Consider the following 22,304-nt stretch of genomic DNA (forward strand, 5'->3'; position numbering starts at 1 on the left):
GCACTCTCAGTCCCATCATTCAATTCTGTGTGATATCTGTAACCTTAACCCGAACCCAACAATATCTGGCCTGCGTGTTGAATGGCTCTCTTCCAATCTCAGTACATTTAACACTTTCTTATTTTTGTCAATAACTTTCTGGATTGGAATGTTATACATCCTACTGAGTCGTTAAGTAGTGCATTAAGATGTGCAAAACTGAAAAGAGAAATAAAGCTTTGCACATTGAGAGAATTTGCAAGAAAACAGTTTAGGATTCTGGATTAAAATTTACTGTCCCAGGAAGTGATTACAGGATAGGAGGATATGGAAAGACTAACATGGAGTATTCAAGGAGGAGAGGTGAGGAGAGTATGGACATTGTTAAAAAACAATAAATTGTGAGAGTAGAAAGTCTGTCTGTGTTTCTGTAATACCCAAGCTTTTTAGTCAGGCCTTTTATTCCACCTCCTCTTCAATGTCATGGCAAAAAAATGTGTGGAGGAGATCGCAAATGTGAAGGTTGTGAAGATGATGTGCAGGCTAAATTGTGTAACTGTTGAGGTCAGCACGGTGTGACTATGAAGTCAGGAAAAGGGGAAGTGGAGATTCATGTGTGAAATCGGTAAGTAACAAAAGCTATGCAGAGGCAGTGAAGATGCTGCAGGGACAAGGAGAGGCACAGGACAGAGATCAACTAATGTGGCACTGAGGTGGATGCACAGATTCACTGCTCGTGTTTGTAGCTCGACCCATCAAGTCAAACTCAGAACAGACGAAACTAAACAAATAAGTGTAAAAGGAGCTAAAAAGCATTGAGTGTGAATGTAGGACCTACTGTAATGTTTATTCTTCAGTGGAATCCAAGACGTTCAGCCAGGAGTTTAAAGGATGTATTAAATATTAAAGAAAAAAAGAACAGATGTTGCAATTGCATTCAGGAAATTTGATTTGAGCCTATTAGTTTGTGATAAAAGGTTACGATAATATGTTATATTACAATAAATCACACATTTAGTAATTGAGAGAATGGGACGGGAGTTTCTCTTTTTGCAGACGATGAATTTGGACGTATTGACTTCATTGTAAAGAAAAGACAATTGGTAAAGTTGAGGGGTTTTCATTTAACTTCTTTACAAGAAAAAGGAGACTCGGGTTGAAGCGGATGACACATGTAAAGGTGCTGTGTTTTAACAAAAGAATAAAAGTTGAAAGTTATTGACAAATGTAAGAAAGTGATACACCTATTGTCTGGCTGGTAGTAAATGGAAAAACATTGCATTGAGGACCTTCTATATGTGTGTGGTGTTGCTGCAAGAAGCAACACGTTCACCCTCAGTAACAGGCTTTGAGATCATGTTCAGGTGTCTTGAGAACAACTCCAACATCAGCATTACGAGTTCAAATGGGAGAAATGCTGCCATAAGGATTCACAAAGCTTTCACTCAATTTCACATTAAGATGGGGAAAGGAGAGAGAAACAAAAAGCTTTGGATTTGCAGAAGTGGAAATAAACATAAATCCTACACCATTATCTGCAATACAACCTGATCCTATACTGTAGATTTGACTTTAATCCAAAAGATAAGCAGTTTATTGTGAATTCACAAACTGTAAAGACCTACCAGCATAGTTATAATCAGATACAGACACTAGTGCAAAGACTTTAATCAATACAATTGGAATTGCATTCTCTGTTCCAGAGTTTAACCTGAAGGTGGAGAAAAAAAGAAGCAGCGATGGCTCATCAAGCGGAGGGAGGAACGCTTGCATTCTTGTTAGCATGACAATGCTTTGAAGAGACCTTTGAAAGCAGTTGTTTGTTCAGATTCAAGTCCGTTTGAGACTCAGACATTCAACAAGGAGACCAGACATTTTGAGAGAATCACAAATGCCATTGCACAGAATTCAAATGATGGGACCGAGCGCGCTATCTCTATGGATACCAACACATGTCGGAATCAAAGGAAATTAATTAGCGATAAAAAAAAGAAGCCACTCCAATTATGCAGTGCGGGAGAAAAAGTTTAAAAACAACTTCTCCGCGGCACAACTATGTAAACAGCCTCTCATTTATTATTTAGCCTGGAGACATGCTTCATCACACATTAGGAGATCTGGAGGTAACACATGGTAGTGAACGCTAATCTTTAAGTAACTTTGCTTCAGATCTTTTTGCTAAAAAGAGCAAGGCTGCTATTTATATTCCATCTGTGACGAGCAGTTTCTGTCTGGTGGAGCATCACCCCGTGTTATGAAGAAACCTTTGCTGATGGAAAGCCACCAAGGGAACACTAATAAGCGATTTTCTGATAATGCAACCCTGTTCGCCTTATAGCCAACATAATACCAACAGTTCACTCTGTAATTATAGACTGTACTGCATTTTAGAGATACAGAGTAATACCATCCTTTTTTCTTTGGACTACTTTTAAACTGCAAAGAGGTGAAAATGATATCAAAACCAGATAATAAATAAAAGCATTATGAAATTCAGATTTTATTGCTTGATTTTATTGTTGGTTGCGTGGTGAAACTAGAGATGATACAAACCACAGTCAACATCCAGCCTCACCCTACGAGTCTAAATGACAACCTGCCGGGTTTATTATGGGGAGCTGTGAAAATACCCAATATGTGTTGCAATTAAAAAAGCTTTTAGGCAAGGATGCTGGAAAGTGAAGAAATTAAACTCAGTTGGATAATGTTTGACCATTTACTTAACATGTATATCTCTAGTGTGTGTTTTATTACAGATTGTGGAGGTTATGTTTTAAAAACTTCCGAATTGCGCTCACTAAATTAAAAGCGGTTGTGCATTAATGGGAGAAGTGACACCTTTGTCTCCGTGCACCTTTTGTGTCCAATTTTAAAAGGACTGTGTTGAAACAGCAATCATTTAAATGTTAGCTCACTGTAGTTTGAGTTTGTCCCTTTTTTTAGTTGAAAACGCTCACATCATCGCCTGCTCTCGCTCTGTCACTTGTCTCAAACTTCATGTTTCAACTCTTTGCCAACATTACGTTGCATGTGGAGCAAATTATTATTTCTCAGTCCACTCATTCTAAAATGGTTTTAAATGTCAGCATTTCTTTCCTCGTGCATCAGTTTTCTTTTGGAACTTGCCATTCACTTTCACAATTTGACATTGAGCGTGTTACCAGTGGAAAGAGGATCGAGGCGACAGGATACTAGTGTGTCAGTCGGGCTCCATTTGAACTTTGACCCTCTGGTCCAGTGTCAGAAAGATTAAATAATATCTACCGGTAAGTCAAATGTTCTGCATTTACTAGAGACCAAAGATAGCAGTTTTAAATTGTATTTTATGAATTATATAATTGGGACATCGTTCTTACTCCACTATCAAGAAATGTGGATTGGTTTTGCGTCACAGCTCATCACGTTTAGGACACGTTTACCACATACTGCCTTGAGCAGTTTCACAGACACGGCTGCTCTGTCGTCTTTGTTGTCGTTTTTAAAACGTGTTGCTGGCTTTGCTGTAAGCGTTTGATCCTTCACATTGCCTGCAGTTATTTGCCCTCACAGATCTCTGCTGGGTGTGTCAGATCCTTTTCCTTTCAATGGGACCTTTTCCACCTAGAGTCTCATCGGTTCTGCTAGAGACCGTAAAGAAACCACATGAGGGGGGGGGACGGGGTTAACAACTTGGTAGTTCTATTGCAGGGTTACACTAGCTGAAACTGAGAATAACATAAAGCCACCGGACATGATGGATGAGACAGTCCACTCTGTAGGATATTACCATTTCTCTGCAATATGCCTCCTTTTGTCCAGCTCTCGCTCAGCCGGATGCTTGAATCCTATAAATACTGAAAGAGTGGCACCTTTTTAAAGTTTGCTCAATTTTAACACTCGTCTTGACAGTGCATTTTTGTTGTTGTTGTTCTTTTCTTTTTTCTTCCCCTCCCTGCAGACAGCGCAGTTTGCGTTGGAGCCGGTTTCATGACAGGGACACATTCATCATGTAATAAAGTGATGCAAGCATTTACAGAATGCCAAAATGAAACTCAGCAGTGAAGAGAAATTGTGGCCATTTCAGGGTTCTTCCTTTGGCTTCAATCCCAATGATGTCCTATTAGAGACTGCGATAAACTCTTGTTTGTACAACTAGAAGTGTGTGAGAAAGAGAGAGAGAGAGCAGGGTCGGAAACACAGTACTCGTAATGGTGAAGAGGATTTATTTTCATCCACACACACATATATATATATATATATATATATATATATATGTTCCTACAGAGCAGCAACTGTATGAAAATGATGTTAATGTGCTGTTTACATTAGCTGTTCTTCAAGTGCACATAGAACAAGTTAATCATTTCGGCTCAGCTTAATGCTGTCTGCCTATGAAGGCCCATATGAAAAATGCAAACGTACATTTTAATTCCAATTATATTCCCAGAAATCTTCTATTGGAAGGCACTGCTCTCCCTGCTGGCATTTCTTACATTATGGCATGTGTGTAAAATTAAGACAAGAATGGGCGAATAGATTCAAACATGTTTTATTCCGTTTGAGCAAGCTTTAAAAATGATCACCATCATGAAATTTCTCTGCATTTTTTTTTAACAGTGTTTTACTGCCACCTATTGTTCAACTGTAGGACTGTTACTTAAACAAGGAATCTTAAACAAATGCAGTAAAGCAATGTTTAAAACAAAACCACTACCCACTATGGCTGAAGGAAATGTTAAAACGTCCATAATCTAAAGTAATACAAATTGGCATGAACAAATTAAACACCACAAAAGAGCAGAAACAACTGGGGGTGTATATATATAAAACACAATAACTAAAAAGCCTTAATTGTGTCTGATCTCCTTTTGAAAGCATTCAAAAACTAAAAGTGAAATATATAACTGCAATCCGTCCAACCTGAATTAAAGTGGTCACAACAGTAAATTCATAACCAATTGCATCCAACAGACCAGGACTCTGAAGGCAACAACGGACTTCACCAAGATGGCTTTCAGAAGTTAAGATTAAAGTTTTGAAGGTTGTTGGTCTCAGACCAAGCAGGATGCTGTGCCCCATCCATCTCTGTGGCGACTCGGTTGTCCCCTGCCAGTCTGTGATTGGCCCCACCGATGGTAGCTTCGCAATCGGTGCAGCGTCGACTCTCTGTCGCCCCTCCACACTCAGTTATAATGTAGACGTGGCCATTGGGACATTTGTACCAGTGTCCAGGCGGCATTTGCAGAGCAGAGACGATCATCTTTTTCTCCTCCTCATTGATCCCCAAGCCTGTAGGTGGAAGCCTCTTGTCGAGTTCCTTCATGGCTTCTCTCGCCGAGTTTTGAGCTTGCTCTGTGAATTGGCCACACTTTGTCAAAACCGCTGTTATTGTTTGTACCTCAGATTGTATTTGGTCACTTTGTCCGCTCATGTCTGCCATGTGGCAACGGGCATGCAGCTCAGTCAGGAGGGTGATTCTCTGCAGCTCGCTCTCCAAATCAAAGACCTGCTGCTCTGTGAACCTTTGTCCCCGTATATGGAGCCAGCGCACAAACTCCTCGACATGCTCTCCTAATGTCAAGCTTTGAGTTTCCGACAGTTTTTCCTTTTGGATCTTCTTCAGCTTTGCCACTTTTATGAGGAAACCCATCTTGTTTCCCAGCATCAACAGGTCCTTTACTAGAATATACTTTTCCAGTCGGTCATTGATTTGCACATATTCCTTTTGGCAAAGCATTTCATAGAGGGGACTGTTGTCGGCCCACTGTTTTTGAAGGGTCTTCCTATGCTCTTCAATATTTGCCTGACATCCATATATCTTGACCTTAACCATCTCAATCTCAGCAAGACAGCGGTTGATGTGAGATCCATAGCGTAGATTCTTGCGGATTGGAGTTTTACACTTGGGACATTCCTTCAGTTTAATGCCCACATCCTCTTCTTCACTTGCCTGCTGGTTGGCATCCATCTCCATGTATTGGTCCATGGCTGTGTATTCAATGACGTGTCCGCAGTCCTCTAGCTGAATGAAGAAAGCATCAGGCTCATCCTCGGTGCCGAAGAAAATCTCTGTGACCTCATCGCGATCACAAATGCGACATTTGCTTGGACATTTGTCTCCACACAGACCTATGCATTGGTGGCCGCAATCCAGGGTCTCAGCACAGGGCTGGTTGCATGGCAGACGATCGCATGGCTCATGGCAGAGCTTACTGCAGCTTTGGTGAGGGCACTGCCAAGTGCAGGGCTCAATGCACGGAGCGCATGGCAGTCCGCATGGCTCCGTACACTTGCTGTGCACGCAGCAATTCTCACATGGTCTCCCACAGGGGGGGCAATTACGAGTGCAGGGCTCGCGGCACATGTGAGAGCAAATCAGGAGACGATCACAGTTGTGAAGACATGGGGAATGGAACCGTCCCTGAAAACACTGGCTACAGCTACCATCGCAGGCATGGCCACATTTGAGCTGCTCCTCACAAGGGGATCTACATACAGTCTCCTGTGTGTGTGTTTTGGAAAAGCATGGCTCTTGTTGACTGTGGCCACACTCTAGTTCTACGGGGACCTTCACATTGCACTGACTGGTGCATGGTTCTCCGCAAAATGATTCACATGGATGTCCACACGGAAGCAGCTCCATGCAAGGCTCCTGGCATTTTAATCTCTCCCGGTCCTCGTGGCAAGGAACCATCCCTGTGTGTTGACACCGGGGCATGATCTTCTCAACCCTGACTGAACATTTTTTTGGGCATTCGTTATAGCACGCAAGATTGCACTTGTGTCCCAGATCGCATATAATCTTCTCGCACTTCTTGATACACTGGTACTCCTTGTGCTCAGGGTCATAGGGGTGGCAGACACGGGTGCAAACGTGGCCACAATCCAAACGGAACTCGCAGGGTTTTATGCAGCCTCCCTCGGGGGCTTGTTTGAAATCGTCAGCACAAGCCGCTTTCACCTTTCGCTCTGGGTGATTCTCACAGCACAGCGACAGAGCACTTCCAATCTGGTCCTTCTCCCTCAAGGTGTGGAAGATGTTTCCCCACAGTTTGACTTGGCCCAGCATTGCACTATTGCCAATACAGTAGAGGCCTTTCTTGGCACGAGACAAGGCTACACAGACCCGATTGGGAATGCTCAAAAAGCCAACTTTACCCTGCCGGTTGCTGCGGACCAGAGACAACAAAACAATGTCATTCTCTTCTCCTTGGTATTTGTCAACAACGTGCACTTTGACCCCTGTGAACTGGCTGGCAGGCATAAGGTTGCGCAGGCAGTAGAGCTGCCCGGTATAGGTTGTGAGGATGGTAATTTGCTCTGGTTTGTACCCCTGACAAATAAGATAGCGGCAAAGAGAGACTACAAACAACGCTTCATGTTTGTTCTGATGACTTTTCCCATCTCTGATCTCTTCTTCTAGGTTGTTGTGCTCCACGAAGAATAGATTGGTATCAAGGCCCTGTAAAACAGCATTTAAAACATGTTCCATGTTATTCTTTGATATTTACCACATACTTTTATCATATTTTTCTAAATCTTGCCCAACAGTGACTCCAAAAAATGTAATATATACACATACACACATAAATGTAAATGGATATCAACTGCTGAGAAGGAAAAAAAAGCAGAATGGAGACGCAGCAGGAGAGAAAATAAAATATGCACCTTGATGCGGTCGTAGTCCAACACAGACGGATGGTTTTCCAGCTCTGCGTAGATGTGTGGGGTCAGAAGACAGGCAATTTCTGGCCTCATGCGATGCTGAAGAACAAAACAAAACACCTTTAAACCCATCATATAGATACAGAGGCATAGATGTGCCTATGAAACATACATTCAAACATACTAATTCATGCGCAATGATTTATATTTGGAAATCAATGGAAGCAGAAAAACAAACCTGGTAGTCGAGCCTGACATAAGGCAGTTTCATTTTCACCAGCCGCTCAAACATGGACATCTCCAGGTTGAAGTTCTTAGCGAGCTCATATACTGTGGCACTGGGGCGCAGCTGAAGGAAAAGTCACAGCTTTACCACATATTTTTTGACCGAGAACATGTGGTCTTCTTATATCCTAATGAATAAATCGCGTTCCATGGTAATTAAGTAAATTTGTCAGGTTTATTGTCCTGTATTAGCATATTTAAACCATAGAAGTGAAGAATTGAGGGATGACTTTCATGGCCACATGCCTATGGTGATCAGACCATTTACAGTTATGTAAATGCTCGTGAATACTTATTACACATTTCCTAGACACAGGTGGAAGCAACCATCTTTAAAATATTAAGCCTGGAAGGGATTAACAATATTCTGCTATGAGTTTCTGTTTAGAGTGGCTGGATAGGAATGTAGAATGTATGCAAATGCACTCTAACTTTCTTTTCCTCTCCTGTTGAGTTTCTTACTGTTTTGACTGTGCAGAAAATGTGCGTTTGTGTGTGCAAGAGTCCGTGTGTGTGAAAACCTAATTTAGCTTGAGGACAGACTTGTGCATGTATGTGGGAGGGGTGTGGGGGAGGCAAGACAAATTCTAGTATAAATGTGATGCATTGTGTTCAGCTCGATGCAACACCAAACCTGTGATTAATGAAGAGCACAACAATGCCAAAGCTTATTTTACTTGGAAAGTGTGATGTATCCACCTCCGTTACATGCACAGATTCAAGTTTGGTTTCCGTAAAAACAAAGCTCTGAAGACTTGGTCAAACTAGCCATAATTGTGCCGTCAGAATATTTCATCTTGATTGCTTGGCTTACTTTTTTTTTTAACCAAACCTTTACCAATTTTATTGTTCAGTAGATTACATTGATAAATCAGAGACTTTAATATTCGTTTTGCACATTAAATTGCACGTAATATAAAAAAAATGAAAGGAGCCACAGGTATGGTAGTAAATAACTTTTATAATAATCTTATATACCTAAAAAAATGACTTGATTTCTAGGGTTTTCTGGGTTACAATAAATGCAATTTTCAAGTCAACCTCTATTTTGAACTCCATTCTTGAACTTGCTAAACTTTCAGTAAAACTGTAAAGAAGTCAGGTTTGTTTGTGTATTCAGATGCCTTTATACATTCATGAATAAACAAAGTACAATGAGCAAATATTAGGAATAGAGCAGACAGAAGTTACACAGCAAGAAGAGACCAGTACAGATTATTGAGATGTGTGATAGAAGTGTGTGTAGTGCAGATTGCTAGACAGGCTGCCTGGCCATATGTCCTTGGCAGGCCTCGACAAGTTGTCGTAATAGTCTACCGATGTCCAGCATATCACTCCTCACTATTCTCCATCTTTTGTAATGGCCGGTATGGGACGTTAATGTTTGCCATTTCCCTTAAGGCAACATGCCCAAACATACTGACGACCACACAAAATCCCTCTGAACAGGTTGTCCTCTATATTTTCATTCACACATTTAAAAAGATAATTTCAGTCAGAAGAAGATGGCTTAATGAAATACACTAGTGCACAAATTGCCCTGCAATAGTGTAATGGAAGGACACAGAGTTTAGGAATCACTGCCCTATTTGTCGGTGTGGCTTCGTACCTGCTGGTGGTCTCCGATGAGGATGAGGTGCTGGCATGCTTTGCTCAGTGTTGTGATGGTGTGAGCCTCGAGAACCTCTGCAGCTTCTTCCACAATCACCAGACGTGGACCCACTTTCTGCAGAACACTGCGGAACTTGGCTGCCCCGGTTGTTGTCATGCCAATAACCTGATGGATGTACATTAAATATGAAGCTACAGCCAGCAGCCAATAAATGTATCTTAGCACAAACACTGGGAACAGGAGGAAACGGCTAATTTGGCTTCCACAAAAAGGTAACAAAATCGACCTAAAGCTTGCTAATTAACACATAATGTGTTGTTTGTTTAATCAGCACGAAAACTCAAGTGTAGAAGTGACAGGTTGCAGTTTTATGGGGAGTTCTGTGCCGGAGTATTTTTTTGGACGGGCGCAGTAGTCTCCCCTGACTGGCTGGCAACCTCGCCTTAGTATCATTAATATCATCGTTCGTAGTGATCCACAGAGGCCGCACTGAAATGTTTTTGCTGCCGTCTACTAGTTTGAGCATTGCGAGCAGTATACCACAGTCTGGACTTATAAATATATTGAATATTTAGAGTGCATCTTTCAGGCAAAAAGAATATAATATTCAGTAAAGCAATATGCTTCATTATCCTCTCAGCATATTTAGCTGAAGACTACATAACGCTGATAACCCATGAATTCAAGAAGTTTTTTACTTAAACTTGAAGTGAAATTGTAAGTTTAAGTTGATTCATACTATGTATCACTGCACTTATTACTGTACCGTGGCTTTTGTGAGGAGACAGATGTTCTGTTGACGTTTTACATCAGCCAATCTGTCCACTGCGTCCTGATAGGCCTCTTCAGACTTTTGGATTATGGTGCGAAGTTCTACTCTGTAGCGTGCCACCCACAACCTGCAGACATAATTGTAAAACATTGTGACAATTGACTATCTGGCTCTGAGTATACTGTTAGATGCTGAGCAAATAATGAGTCTTCCAGCTTCCAAAGTAAAAAAATTAATAAATAAATGGTGCTGTGGTACTTATTACTAGTAGTTAAACAATTACAGTACGATATATCAGTCTTGGAAGGAAATCGCCCTATTTGTCAGTTTAAATACCAATTACGACTATGTAAACAAGACTCCTTATAGCCCGTTACGTAGTTATGTTTTTGCTCTCAGAGGTGAGAAGATCCTCTGGGAGACATTTTCCTGGTGATTAGTTGACTTAATTATACACACTGGGAATAGACTACTTCTACCAGACTGAGGTTGCTTGGGGGATGAGAGGAAGCAGGGCAGAGAAAGGAAGATATATTAAGAGGGAGGGAAGGAGGATGGAAATGTAAGAAAGGTACTAGGAGAAGTGATGGAAAGTAATAGGTGACAAAGAAAAGAAAAAGGAAAAAAAAGGCACATCATTAGCAAAGAAAGAAAAGTGAAACAAAGATGCACACATACCGGTAGAGTCTCCATCTGTCTCGCTGGCTAAGGGTCCAAATATCCAAGACAACACCTTCCTCTGTTTCAGTCATGGCTGAGCTCTTCCTCAGCTCTGTCCTGATTCGGTTCTTCAACTTTTTCTTCTGAGACCGTTGCATCTGCATAGATCAGAACAAGGTCAGCTTTGCACTTAAGAAACCTCAACGGTTTTAATTAACGGTTTTAAATCCTAGCTAATCTAGTAACATTTTGTTCCTATTTAATTGAATTAATTCAATCAAAATGACAATTTAATAGGAAGCTGTAGTGTAATGGGGGGGCGAAGTATGAGAAGGCGACATGATGCACAAGAAGTGTATTTAGCCATGTTGTAATGAAACAGTTTGGGACTTAGTGAAGATATGGATCTGTGGTGGAGGAATGCACTCAGCACAGTTGTTAGACCTCAAGGACACGCACACACAAAGCATTTTTGTACGAAATATTGAATGTAAAATCACAGGGTAGTGCAGCATCTGATACGGGTCCATTGGACAGCTCTAAGATATACTAATATACCATCTGTACTCCTCTTCAACCAGTCTGCTTTAAATAAATGCATTCATAATCAAATTGTCTGATTAAACGGGGATTGCAAAAATACTGATGAAATGTTAAATCCATTACCATCTCCACATGAAAAGTCTCCTTAATTTTACCTCCCATACTCCTTCCTCGCTCTGCTCAGCCTGCACTTCGTCTATATCCAGGTTCATAGCCAGCATCTGTTCCTCTACTGCTCTGACAGCCTCCTCCATGTTTCTGTTCTTTTTGTCATCTCTGCCACCTCTGGGACCACTGCCGTCTTCAATGAACCGCTCATCCTGCATCAGATCCGCTTCCTCTGCGATTTCAATAAGGTTGTCCCCGTTATCCAGCTCCTGCGATTCCTCTTCTGCTACATCAAACACATTGGAGTAAGAATCAGTACGACATTGGTTTCATTCACCACTACAATGAATAGGCGGCATTTTAGTTTTCATCGACAAATTGTAAAAGTGGTATGGAATCGTAACAAGACACAAGAAAAGGTCCTAGAATAAAGAGTCAATATTAGTCTGTGCATTCCATGATGAATGGAGGAAGTTCATAGTTTATGTAATTTCTAGAGACTAGTCCACTGAACTTGGTTCTGGGTCATTTATTATTTTTTAAATACAAAATCCAACTGGAGCCATTTAGGGTGTAGAATTGGATGGTCATTTTGTTACTTTTGAAGCTCAAGTGTTCATGTCAGCTGGCTTGGATACTGCTGACATGGAGCCGCACAGGTTATCTGGCCGAGTGGTTGGTGTTCATACAAAATACCTTTGGACAGAGTGGACCGAGAAGTTGCCTGAAACAGTTACTTCATAACTTAGGCGTCTGGCACTGATCGTGTCAATTTACTTTGAAGAAGATGGACAATTAGAGAGAGAGCTTTTATTTCACTGAAGTCATATTATCAATATCAGCGCATATTTACCATAAACAGTTTAGTTTAATGTTAGAAGTAAAGCCATTTATATATGTAATGGATAGTGCAAGGAAAAGGTAATGACAGTACAGGTCTTACGTGTTTAATGGTGGACAAGCCCTTTTGATTTTTGTCATTATTTCATTCATAAAACACCAATAATGTGATGATTTTACCTGGTCAGTCAATTACTTTTTCACCGTATGATAAAACAGCTAATTTATCTGTGTAAATGAGAACAGTGCTAGACTGGATTTCACTTGTTTGAAGGAAAAATGTGTGAAGGGAATCTTGTGTTGTTAAAAGCATCCATTCACACAAACAAAGGAAGGAAGCAACCATGAGCGTTTCAGTGGAGAGCCAAATACATTAGAAGCCTTACCGTCATATATATTTGCATTCTCTGTCTCCCTCTGCAGGAAAACGGTGGAACTCAAACCCAACCACTCCATTATCAGACTGGACTTCTTCTCGCCCCAGAGCCGAAAACCATCCTCTGTCTACAAATGAAATCATAAACATGAACTGATGAGTCTTCATCTATACCGCCTTGCTCAGTTTACTCATATACATTCAATGTTTGTTTTATTCCCTTACAGGTGGTTGCTGGTGCAGACTTTTCCAGTGTGCGTCTGAGATGCCGGTCTGTAAGTAGCTTTCCCGCAGGATGCCTTTCAGAGAACACTCCAGATTCACACTATGAGTCTGGATGTCCCTCTCCTCCTCACACACCTGCATGTAGAGCTGATTAACAGGTTATGGAGACAGTGATTAGATGGAAACGTCACAAAAGGACAAACCAATTATGATGGGCGGTCTTGCATGTTCCGTATTGCAAGTGCGTTTTTGTTCTCTCTCCACTCTCTCTACCTGCTTTCTGGAGCACCTGAAATCAATGACTCAGACCCGGAGGACCAAAGTGTGGCAGAGACACACAGGTTGACAAAAACAGTTTTTGGAGACTTGTCGGTCCATGAATGAAGTGCCGTTACTTTAATTTGGGAGATCGGAATTTAAGTTATTAGGTTTTGTTTAGTTGAGTGCTAGATGACTCTTTGGGAAGTTTGCCTTTGAAGATTGTAAAATACCCTACATGCTTCACAAATTTTCTGAAATGCTGTGTTTAAATATGCAAACAAGGCATTATCCAATGCCAAGTTTTGGTTAATGTGGAAGAAATGTACAGATAGAAAAAGACAAAAGTGTCCTAAATGTGTATTTTGGATGTTTTCTTTAGTCTGAAAGTGGACATGTGAAGAAGAAAAAAAGGGCCAAAATTGCCCATTACATAAAAAGACTTTTGCCCCCCTAAACTGAGAGTATGGTTACGTTTCTCAACAATAAAGCGTGTTGTTTTGTCTTTATGTGTTGGTCTCTATTAGAGCCTTTGTCTTTTTAGAGCAGTGGTTCTTAACCTTATTGGAGGTACTGAACTCTGCCAGCTTCATCAGTGCATTCACCGAACCCTTCGTAATTGGAAAAAATAAAATATGATTTCTTCAAAACATAGGTATATATTTTGTTAGTGCACAAAATGAACCATGCATCAGTTGCACACAAAATCACTGTGTTCAAAGAACAAAACCAACAGAACATGAATTTCACACAAAAACATAACTCAATGAATAGTTCCTGCAAATCAATGTGACTTTTGCTGTTGCCTTTCAGATAAAAGTTCAGAAATGCACGGCTTCACCTTGGCAAGTGCCACTCTCATAGCATTTTCGCAACAAAGTCTGTTCCTTTTCTTAGTTTTCAGATCTACCAGCCAGTCGGGCAGGTAACCAGCAAGCAGGGCAGGAAACCACATTCCACAAAAGATTGTTGTCTCTGAAGTCATCCACGAGTTTCTTCACATTGACTAAAAATAAAAAATCTTCCTTTAGCTCGTGGTCTTTCATATAGCGCACAAATACAACAAGCTGGCATAGATTGGAAACGCCGGTGGTCTCGTCGAGTTGGAGGCTGAATTTTGCTGGGCTTGAAATTAGATCTGCAACTACTTGAGCAAAGATGTCAGCGCTCGTGTGAACCGGGTTATACTATGTGTGTCTTGACCCCTGCCGAACCCCTGAGAGTGACTCGCCGAACCCCTGGGGTTCGATCGAACCTAGGTTAAGAACCACTGGTTTAGAGAATCAGCAACACTAACATGCTTGTAGAGCTAAAGTGATAAGAATATGAATGAGAGACAAAACAAATGGAGGCACAACATGATGAACTTCAGAATTATTGAAACACATATACCTTTATATATTCTCAACAAGTTGCTATGCATGAGAAAAAGAAGTATGGAGCAACTTGAAACAACAAGTTCACACTGCAGGTGAGGCAGCATGAGCAGCTTACCTGACTATATGCACGTTGCAGGTTAAGCGGCATCCTACGTGATTGGGTCAGCTCCCGGAGATTGAAACGCTTCAGGATCTCACTGTTGCTGCGCCCTCCTACTCTCACTATTCCATTTGGCAGAAACGTATGAATACCTTAAATGCAGAGGAAAAACAAAAAGCTTATTAGTCTAACATTGCCCAGTCAAGGTCAGTTTGTAAAGATAAATAATCAAATACAACTTGAAGAGGGAGGTGCTTTAGCAAAGATTTCAGCATGTATACAAATAATCCCAAACCACTCAAACAACATGTAAACTAGATCTGATTGTAGTGGCATCGCCGCTTACCCTCCAGGAACTGATCCAGGGCATGGTTAGTGTAACACACTACCAGAATTGGAGCCTTGCCAAGTCCATCTCGCCAAAGCTCCTGATTGGTCAACAGAGCCTGAGCAATCTTGAGGCCAACGTAGGTTTTTCCTGCGAAAAATGGAATATGCAGATTTATATTTCACACTTTTGTCATTTACATATCAATGAAGTCATCCTTCCAACAATGTCTTTTCAATGGCTCACCTGTGCCAGGAGGTCCCTGTATGATGGTCAGCTCCTTTGTGAGAGCCAGCTGGAAGGCTTTCATCTGAGACTCATCCAGCCCCAGCTCCTCCTTTTTCGGCCAGGCCTGTGCCTCCAGGCTGTGAAAGGGCTTCATGTTGCGCTTATGGTCAGGGTGAGCAACAGATGACAGGTCATAATCATCTCTTATCTGCAGATAAGCTGGGGGTTGCACATCTGGGTTGCACTCCACGATGTACCTGGACACATTATGGATAGGAGGATTACTTTTAGCCTACACCATCTGTGTGAAAAGATGTAGAGACGTCTCATTAATTAGGTACTTGTTAATGTTCTTTCTCCAAAGAACAATTTAAAACGTTCAGTAAAACTGCGCTGCAATAAACGGGATGAAGCTCGATCATTATCATTAAAGTGAGCCGATGCAACTCTTGCTTAACAGCAGCCACAGGTGACATTTACAGGTTAATGATGAATGTTAAAAACATATTGGTGTTACAGTATTACAGTAACACCAGTAGACAAGAATCATAAAGCAATTAGACTGACTTAATAATGTAAATTACTCAGAAATCTCTACAAACTTATATCTGCATATGAATTTGTAGGCAACGGGAAAAGATTTTGGCGCTCCATATTTTTGTCTAAATAGTATTTATCAATCTCATTTCAGCATGCTTTGGTTGACTGCAGGTAAATAGTCTGTTGAAGAGCAAAAGAGGCAGAACGCATTGACCGATATGCAATTTCAGAACCCACTGGTTATCATTTGACAAAGATTTAGCTTTTTATTGGTTTGAAGTCAGCTTGTAAACTGGCTACTTCTAAAACAATTCAGTCACAAGCGCCGTCTCCACTCCAACTCCAGTCTTGCGTCTCAAGTTGCAATGAGTTACAATGAGCAACTCGCAGCAAAGGAAGTCTCAGCCCGGATATCGGCTGATACACCAGAACCCAAGAAATAGCCCCCGTGCCCTCAGAGGTTACTCCATCGTCAGACTGATAGCCGATGGGTTCCGAGATGGATTAATATTAGTTACACACAGTGTCGTAACGGAAACACATGAGGCCCCCCTGCAGAATAACTCTGAGAGGCCCCCCCATATGTAAGGGATAATGTATTGTCCGGCGGTCATTATCCAAAGATAAACAAACAGGTATGTGAGGGAGTGTGTTCGTGCTCTTTTATTTTTCTAGACAGTCCTTGCCAATCATTTATTTCCGAAGTCCAGGCACTGTTATGGCATGCAGATCTTCTCTCACCAAAAAGCCAACAGAACTCACAATATACTATTTTGGGGGAGTAACACAGCCATTTGCGTTGTATCTTGGTTCCTTTTTATGACAGTCTATGATAAAAATCTAGAAAAACATCTCCCCTTTTTATCTTTAGGATACGGACCTTCACATTTACATGGTCCCTGCCTTAATATGAACTTTTTCATGTCAGCATCAGTAATATCCACTGCGAAATGTGCCCGGTCACCAGGGTAAAGTGTAGTATTAGAAGTTTCATCTGACTGTCGCACGGCTACCCGAGGCCTCCTCACGGCTACCCGAGGCCTCCTCACTGCATCTTGGCTCTTCACTGCAGCCTGACTTTGCTGGACTTCCAGAACCTTGGCGCACGCCTGGCTCTCCCTTATCCTCTGTCAGAATATGATTTAAGTGTCAACGGTGAATGGGACTTTTATTTTGACGGCCACAGAGATCGGGAAGCAAAGGAAGTTTGGAACGTACACAAACCAGGCATCGTTCACATAGCAACAGTCAACTGTCAAATAGTAAACTGTGAAGACCCATTCCCCCGGTACTGGGGGAGCATCTCAAGATTAAGTTTTCAAATAGTCGTATGAACCACAAATGAGTTCTAATACTTGTATTATTTTATATCTTTTTTTTCAGAATTTTCTTGTGAAGAAAATGTACATTTTCAAAAAAAAAACATTTATAACATATTTTGATCATAACTATGAACATCCAGCATGATCTAATTAAGAATGGCAGAAAAATGCTTTTCGAGCGGTTTCCGACATGTTCAAAATGTGTGCTTCAGACCCTTACCAAGATCTCACATACTAAGAACACCCGTTGTTAGAAAGAACAGAGCCTAAAGAACCCGAATATGCAATGAAAAACAAAGTGTCGGGGTCATTTGAAGGCTTTTCAGGGGAAAAACTGTGTAAATCGGTTCAAAAAAGAAAGTTCTATTAGAAAACTACATTTCCCAGAAGCCAGCCCAGGTGCATTCTCTTCAGTAGACTGCGCATGTGCCGTCTGAGGTGGATCAAAGATCGTCTATTTGACAGGGGAAATGCTGGAACCAGAAATGTAAAATAAAAAAATCTCCGACGGTTGACGGAATTTAAAGTTACTTATAGGTGGCTGGTAAGGATCTAGATGGCGCCATTCGACTCCTAGATGCCCGCACGGTCACGGAGATGTGTTTATTATTGAAATCCGTTGTTTTAAAGGATAGTTACGAGCGATTTTGTGAAATGTTACTTGCGCCGCGGAAAGTTGAGAAAAAATAAAAAAATAAAAATTGCCGCGCGAGGCCCCCTGTCCCTGCGAGGCCCGGCGTGGTGCGGGGGCTGCGGGGGTAACCTCTACGGGCCTGGTTACACATCATAAACTACTAGTCATACCAGACCAGAAGTAAGGCTTTAGCTGCCATCTACGGCACAGATGGTCAACAGAGTGTATCATATATCGTACATTACTTTGTAGTAACAATGGAGGCATCGGGAGTTGAGAGAAAAAACAAACATTTGAACTTATTCATGCGTCATTGCTTTTTGGAAAACTGTGGCGATATAATTAACTCATACAAATAAAAGTGTGGTTGCTGAACTCGCTTTGCACAATCCCGCCCCCTCACTTCCCTTTGAAAAATTTACTTTTAACTTGTTTTTTAAGTGCTGTGGGATTATATAAAAAACTATGACCTTGACGGTAGAATGTAAAACTTCTCCTTCACATTAACTTAACAAAGAACACACACACACACACACACACACACACACACACACACACACACACACACACACACACACACACACTCACTCCTACCTCTGAAAGGGCAGGTTGTCCTCCTCCTGCTCCTTTAGACCCTCTAGAACATAGCGATAAGTCTCAAAGTAGGCAGTAGTCTCAACCATCAGGAACAATTGATCATTCTGAAAGAAAAAATACATTTAGTTTTTGGCATATCCATTTCATATAAAGGCATAAATCTATCCCCGCACCCTGCACCTATCCTGCATGTTAGGAAGTTAACAGCTGTTAATTCACCTCGTTTTGGACGCTGTAAGTTTGTGGTGCTAAACAGTTATACTGAGGCGTTTTCAATATTTTGTTCACCCCATGTATATCAGCTAAATGCACTTATTAATTTGGTAGATTAAGTTGCTTAAATTAGACCGTAACTACATGCATTCGGCTCACACACTTTACTGCCCACCTCAAATCTGGCCAACTTGCTTCTGCTCTCTTTGGTAAAAGCAATCTGGACCAGTCCATGCTCTAAGGTTTTGGGATCCCGATCTGACACTGTGGCAAACAGGAAGGTCTCAAAATTATCACATGACAAGCAGACCAGGGAACCATAGATCAGCCTCTTGGAGTTCTGCCAGCGCACAAACTGTAGGATAGATGGAGGAAAGATTAATATACGCGTTAATATGTGCATTTGCATGTCAATAAGTATGTTCTTGATTGTGTTAGTCAAATGTCATATAAATGCTAATTCTAAAAAAACATCTGAATCCATCTAGAGACCAACCTTGAGTGGCTGAACGTCAAACTGGGCTATGTAGGCAATGCCAGCATGCGTGCACCTGGGGACTATCAGTTTTGTGTCAAAATATACTCTGATGTCATCAAATTGCTTCTTCTTCAGATTATCACCCCCTCCTGCTTTGTCCGTTTGGTTCCGAAGCAGTTTCTGGATCCCCTCACGGAGTGGCCGCACAAAGTCCTCTCTCAGCAGCCGGAAGTGCGTGTCGAGGTAGAGGTGGGTGTTCGTGTAGCGCTGAGAGGTGAGGTTGGGTCTAAGGAAGGGCCTCTGCTCCTGCTGGAACTCCTCAGCCGTTGGGCAGATGGGTATGGTCCGGAAATCGTCACCTGGCATTTCTTCACCTGGGTTATCACCTCCGGTGGGCAGAAGGGCATACGTGTCCTTGTCTGAGCGCAGGGTTCCCTCCCTGGATTTATCCTGTAGGTGCTTGATCAGGCCCTCGAGATTCTCCACGCTCTCCTCCATTTGAGGCTGGATGTCCACTTCGGATGCCTTCAGGTTGTTGATGGAGGCTTTAAGCAGTGTCAGTAGCAGACTCACAGACTGGGTCGAGCTGGCAGGGAAGATGCTGAGGACCTAATGAGCAGAATATTGAGGATGGTTAGTACAAGTAGATTCAACTTCAGGTAACACAATTACTAATTCAACAATTGTTAACAGAACAAAAGAAAACCAGGAACACAACATATTCTGTGAAAATTGGACTTTGTTTGCGTCCTTCATTGAAGGCAGTTATTCCTCTTTAGGCCTAGGCCCCATTTTTTGCTAAATAAACAAATAAAAAAATCTAGTTTTTAAAAACAGAAACTTAATTATCTCCGCAACCACATGGTTTATTAACTTCATTAACTACAATACCGCAACCCTTGTGAGAAGATACCGATGGTTAAAAGAAAAATGTAAGTTACTGGTAAGTTTAAGTACTTGCGTAACTCTGTAAACTTGCTGCGGCGACTTTAACGTTTCACTAAACCCTTGATATGTATCCCTTACAACGTTGGATTTGTAACAGACACATCCACATAACCGTACGGGCTTGTGGGAGTCTAACAAAGCAATACAAATACTTATAAACCCCCTATTAGTACCTGTAAAGTCACAAAACGTCCGGACGTTTTTTTGTCGGACGTTTATGAGTGCATAAGCCTCCCTGGTCCACGGATGTTTCTCAAACTGCGCCATACAGCACATGCAGAAGCTGCTGAACATTTCAATACCCAGCATGCCTGAATCTGACAATATTTTGGCATAAAATAAGTAATTTTTCCATTTTTTAACTAAACGACACAGTTTTTTGACTGGATATCCTTCCGAACATACAAAGGCTTTGTTGGATTGTCATTCCAATTATGTAGGTCCTAATCTTTCCAAAAAGGTGCCTTATTAGTATGTCGGTTGTTGTTAAGGCCCTGAATCATACAGTTTGAAAAACTCGGGGGCCGCTCGAGGAGGCATGTTTTGGTAATCTTGCTCATAATCATGCTGGGTGTTCATAGTTATGATAAAAATATGGTATAAAAGTTTTATTTTTTTTAACAAAATTCTGAAAAAATAAATCATATAAAATAACAATAATAATTTGGGATTCTTACGACTTGAACACGGGGAACAAGAAGTACAGAAGGCAAAATGACCCCCCCATGGGGGTCTATGTGGCTTAACGAGTCAAACTCGCACTCAGCGAGTGTTTTTCATGTATTACTTAATTTATCCTTCAGCTAAATTAACCAACCAATTGGTTCTTCCATTCATCCTTTCCACTAGTTACCTCAGACAGAATAGTCAAGATGTTTTGCAGGTGCTGAGGGTAGTCAGCCTTGTCGACAGAGTTGAACTCCGACCCCATGCCACCCAGATAGTGGGGCAGAATGGTGCGGAAGAACCCTGAATCTTTTATGATGCCAGCCAGGTACTGCAGGGTGCACCTGTCTACCTGAGATTTAAAGGCTTTACTCAGCACCAGGCAGAGGAGTTCGATAAGGTCCTGCATCATTTCTGTCCCACGCAGGAACTCTTTCAGGGCAGGGTTAGCGGACAGGGTGATGGCCACTAAAGATGGATCATTTTCAGAGAGTTCTCTTAGTGTAGTATAGTCCAGACCACGACCCTGTGGTGCTCCGAGTCTCCCTGTAGAATTCCAATCTTGTCCGTCACCAACACCATCTCTTTTCTCACGCCAACGTCCTCCTCTCCTTCCACCAATCCCCCTAACTGTTCCTCTGGTGATGGCCACTAAATATGGATCATTTTCAGAAAGTTCTCTTAGTGTAGTATAGCCCAGACCACGGCCCCGTGGTGCCCCAAGTCTCCTTGTAGAATTCCAATCTTGTCCGTCACCAACACCATCTCTTTTCTCACGCCAACTTCCTTCTCTCCTTCCACCCATCCCCCCAACTGTTCCTCTGCCTGCTGCACCCTCTGCTCTTCTCCATCTGCCTGCCGCTGCACCCTCTCCTCCTCTTCCTGCTGCTGTGGCTCCTCCTCCTCTAATTGCTGCTGTTGCTCCTCCTCCTACTGCTGCTGCTGCTGCTACTGCTGCTGCTGCTGCTCCTTCTCCTTCTCCTTCTCCTGCTTTATTTTGGCCAGTATTAGCACCTGGGGGAGAAAAGAAGACACTAAGATATTTACACCTTGAAAATTAACACCATGGCGGAATTTGTACTCAAGAGTTTAGCTCGATTGCCTCTACTGGAGCCTACAGTTACCATTTTTCGGTCCTCACCTACCAGTTATTAAAGTCGGCCTTTCCATGGTTGCTGAAATTTAGGTCGGCAACACTGATGATTTCTGTGTGGCAAGAAATTGAGTGAATGTAAATACAACACATTTGTGCATGAAAACCAACATTTTAAGCATACCTAATTTATGTATTTAACGTTCAGCCCTAGTGGAAGAAGTCCTAATATAAGGGCTCGCTGCTAACGGTTCTAACAGTGCTAACATTAGTAACAGTAGTAAAAGTGCTAACAGTAGTAACAGTGCTAACAGTAGTAACAGTAGTAACAATAGTAACAATAGTAACAATAGTAACAGTATCAGTAATAACAGTGCTAACAGTAGTCCCAGTAGTCCCAGTAGTAACAGTGCCAACAGTAGTAGCAGTGCTAACAGTAACAGTAGTAACAGTGCTAACATTAGTAGCAGTGCTAA

At 41.7% G+C, this 22,304-nt stretch overlaps 1 protein-coding gene across 1 annotated transcript; it reads right to left on the reverse strand.

Moving 5' to 3' along the window:
- Positions 1-4,685: 4,685 nt before the first annotated feature.
- Positions 4,686-21,540, reverse strand: LOC306736632 (NFX1-type zinc finger-containing protein 1-like; the record flags this gene model as incomplete). Its single annotated transcript, XM_079218284.1, has 16 exons — positions 4,686-7,420; positions 7,627-7,722; positions 7,862-7,972; positions 9,518-9,685; positions 10,287-10,419; positions 10,971-11,110; positions 11,651-11,886; positions 12,830-12,947; positions 13,045-13,191; positions 14,797-14,933; positions 15,128-15,259; positions 15,356-15,594; positions 18,428-18,534; positions 18,819-18,998; positions 19,140-19,730; positions 20,923-21,540. The coding sequence occupies 16 exons, from the start codon at positions 21,538-21,540 to the stop codon at positions 4,973-4,975; spliced, it is 5,601 nt and encodes a 1,866-aa protein (XP_079074410.1). The 3' UTR covers positions 4,686-4,972.
- Positions 21,541-22,304: the final 764 nt, after the last annotated feature.

Source organism: Taurulus bubalis (assembly GCF_910589615.1).
Source record: "Taurulus bubalis genome assembly, chromosome: 5".
Classification (NCBI taxonomy): domain Eukaryota; kingdom Metazoa; phylum Chordata; class Actinopteri; order Perciformes; family Cottidae; genus Taurulus; species Taurulus bubalis.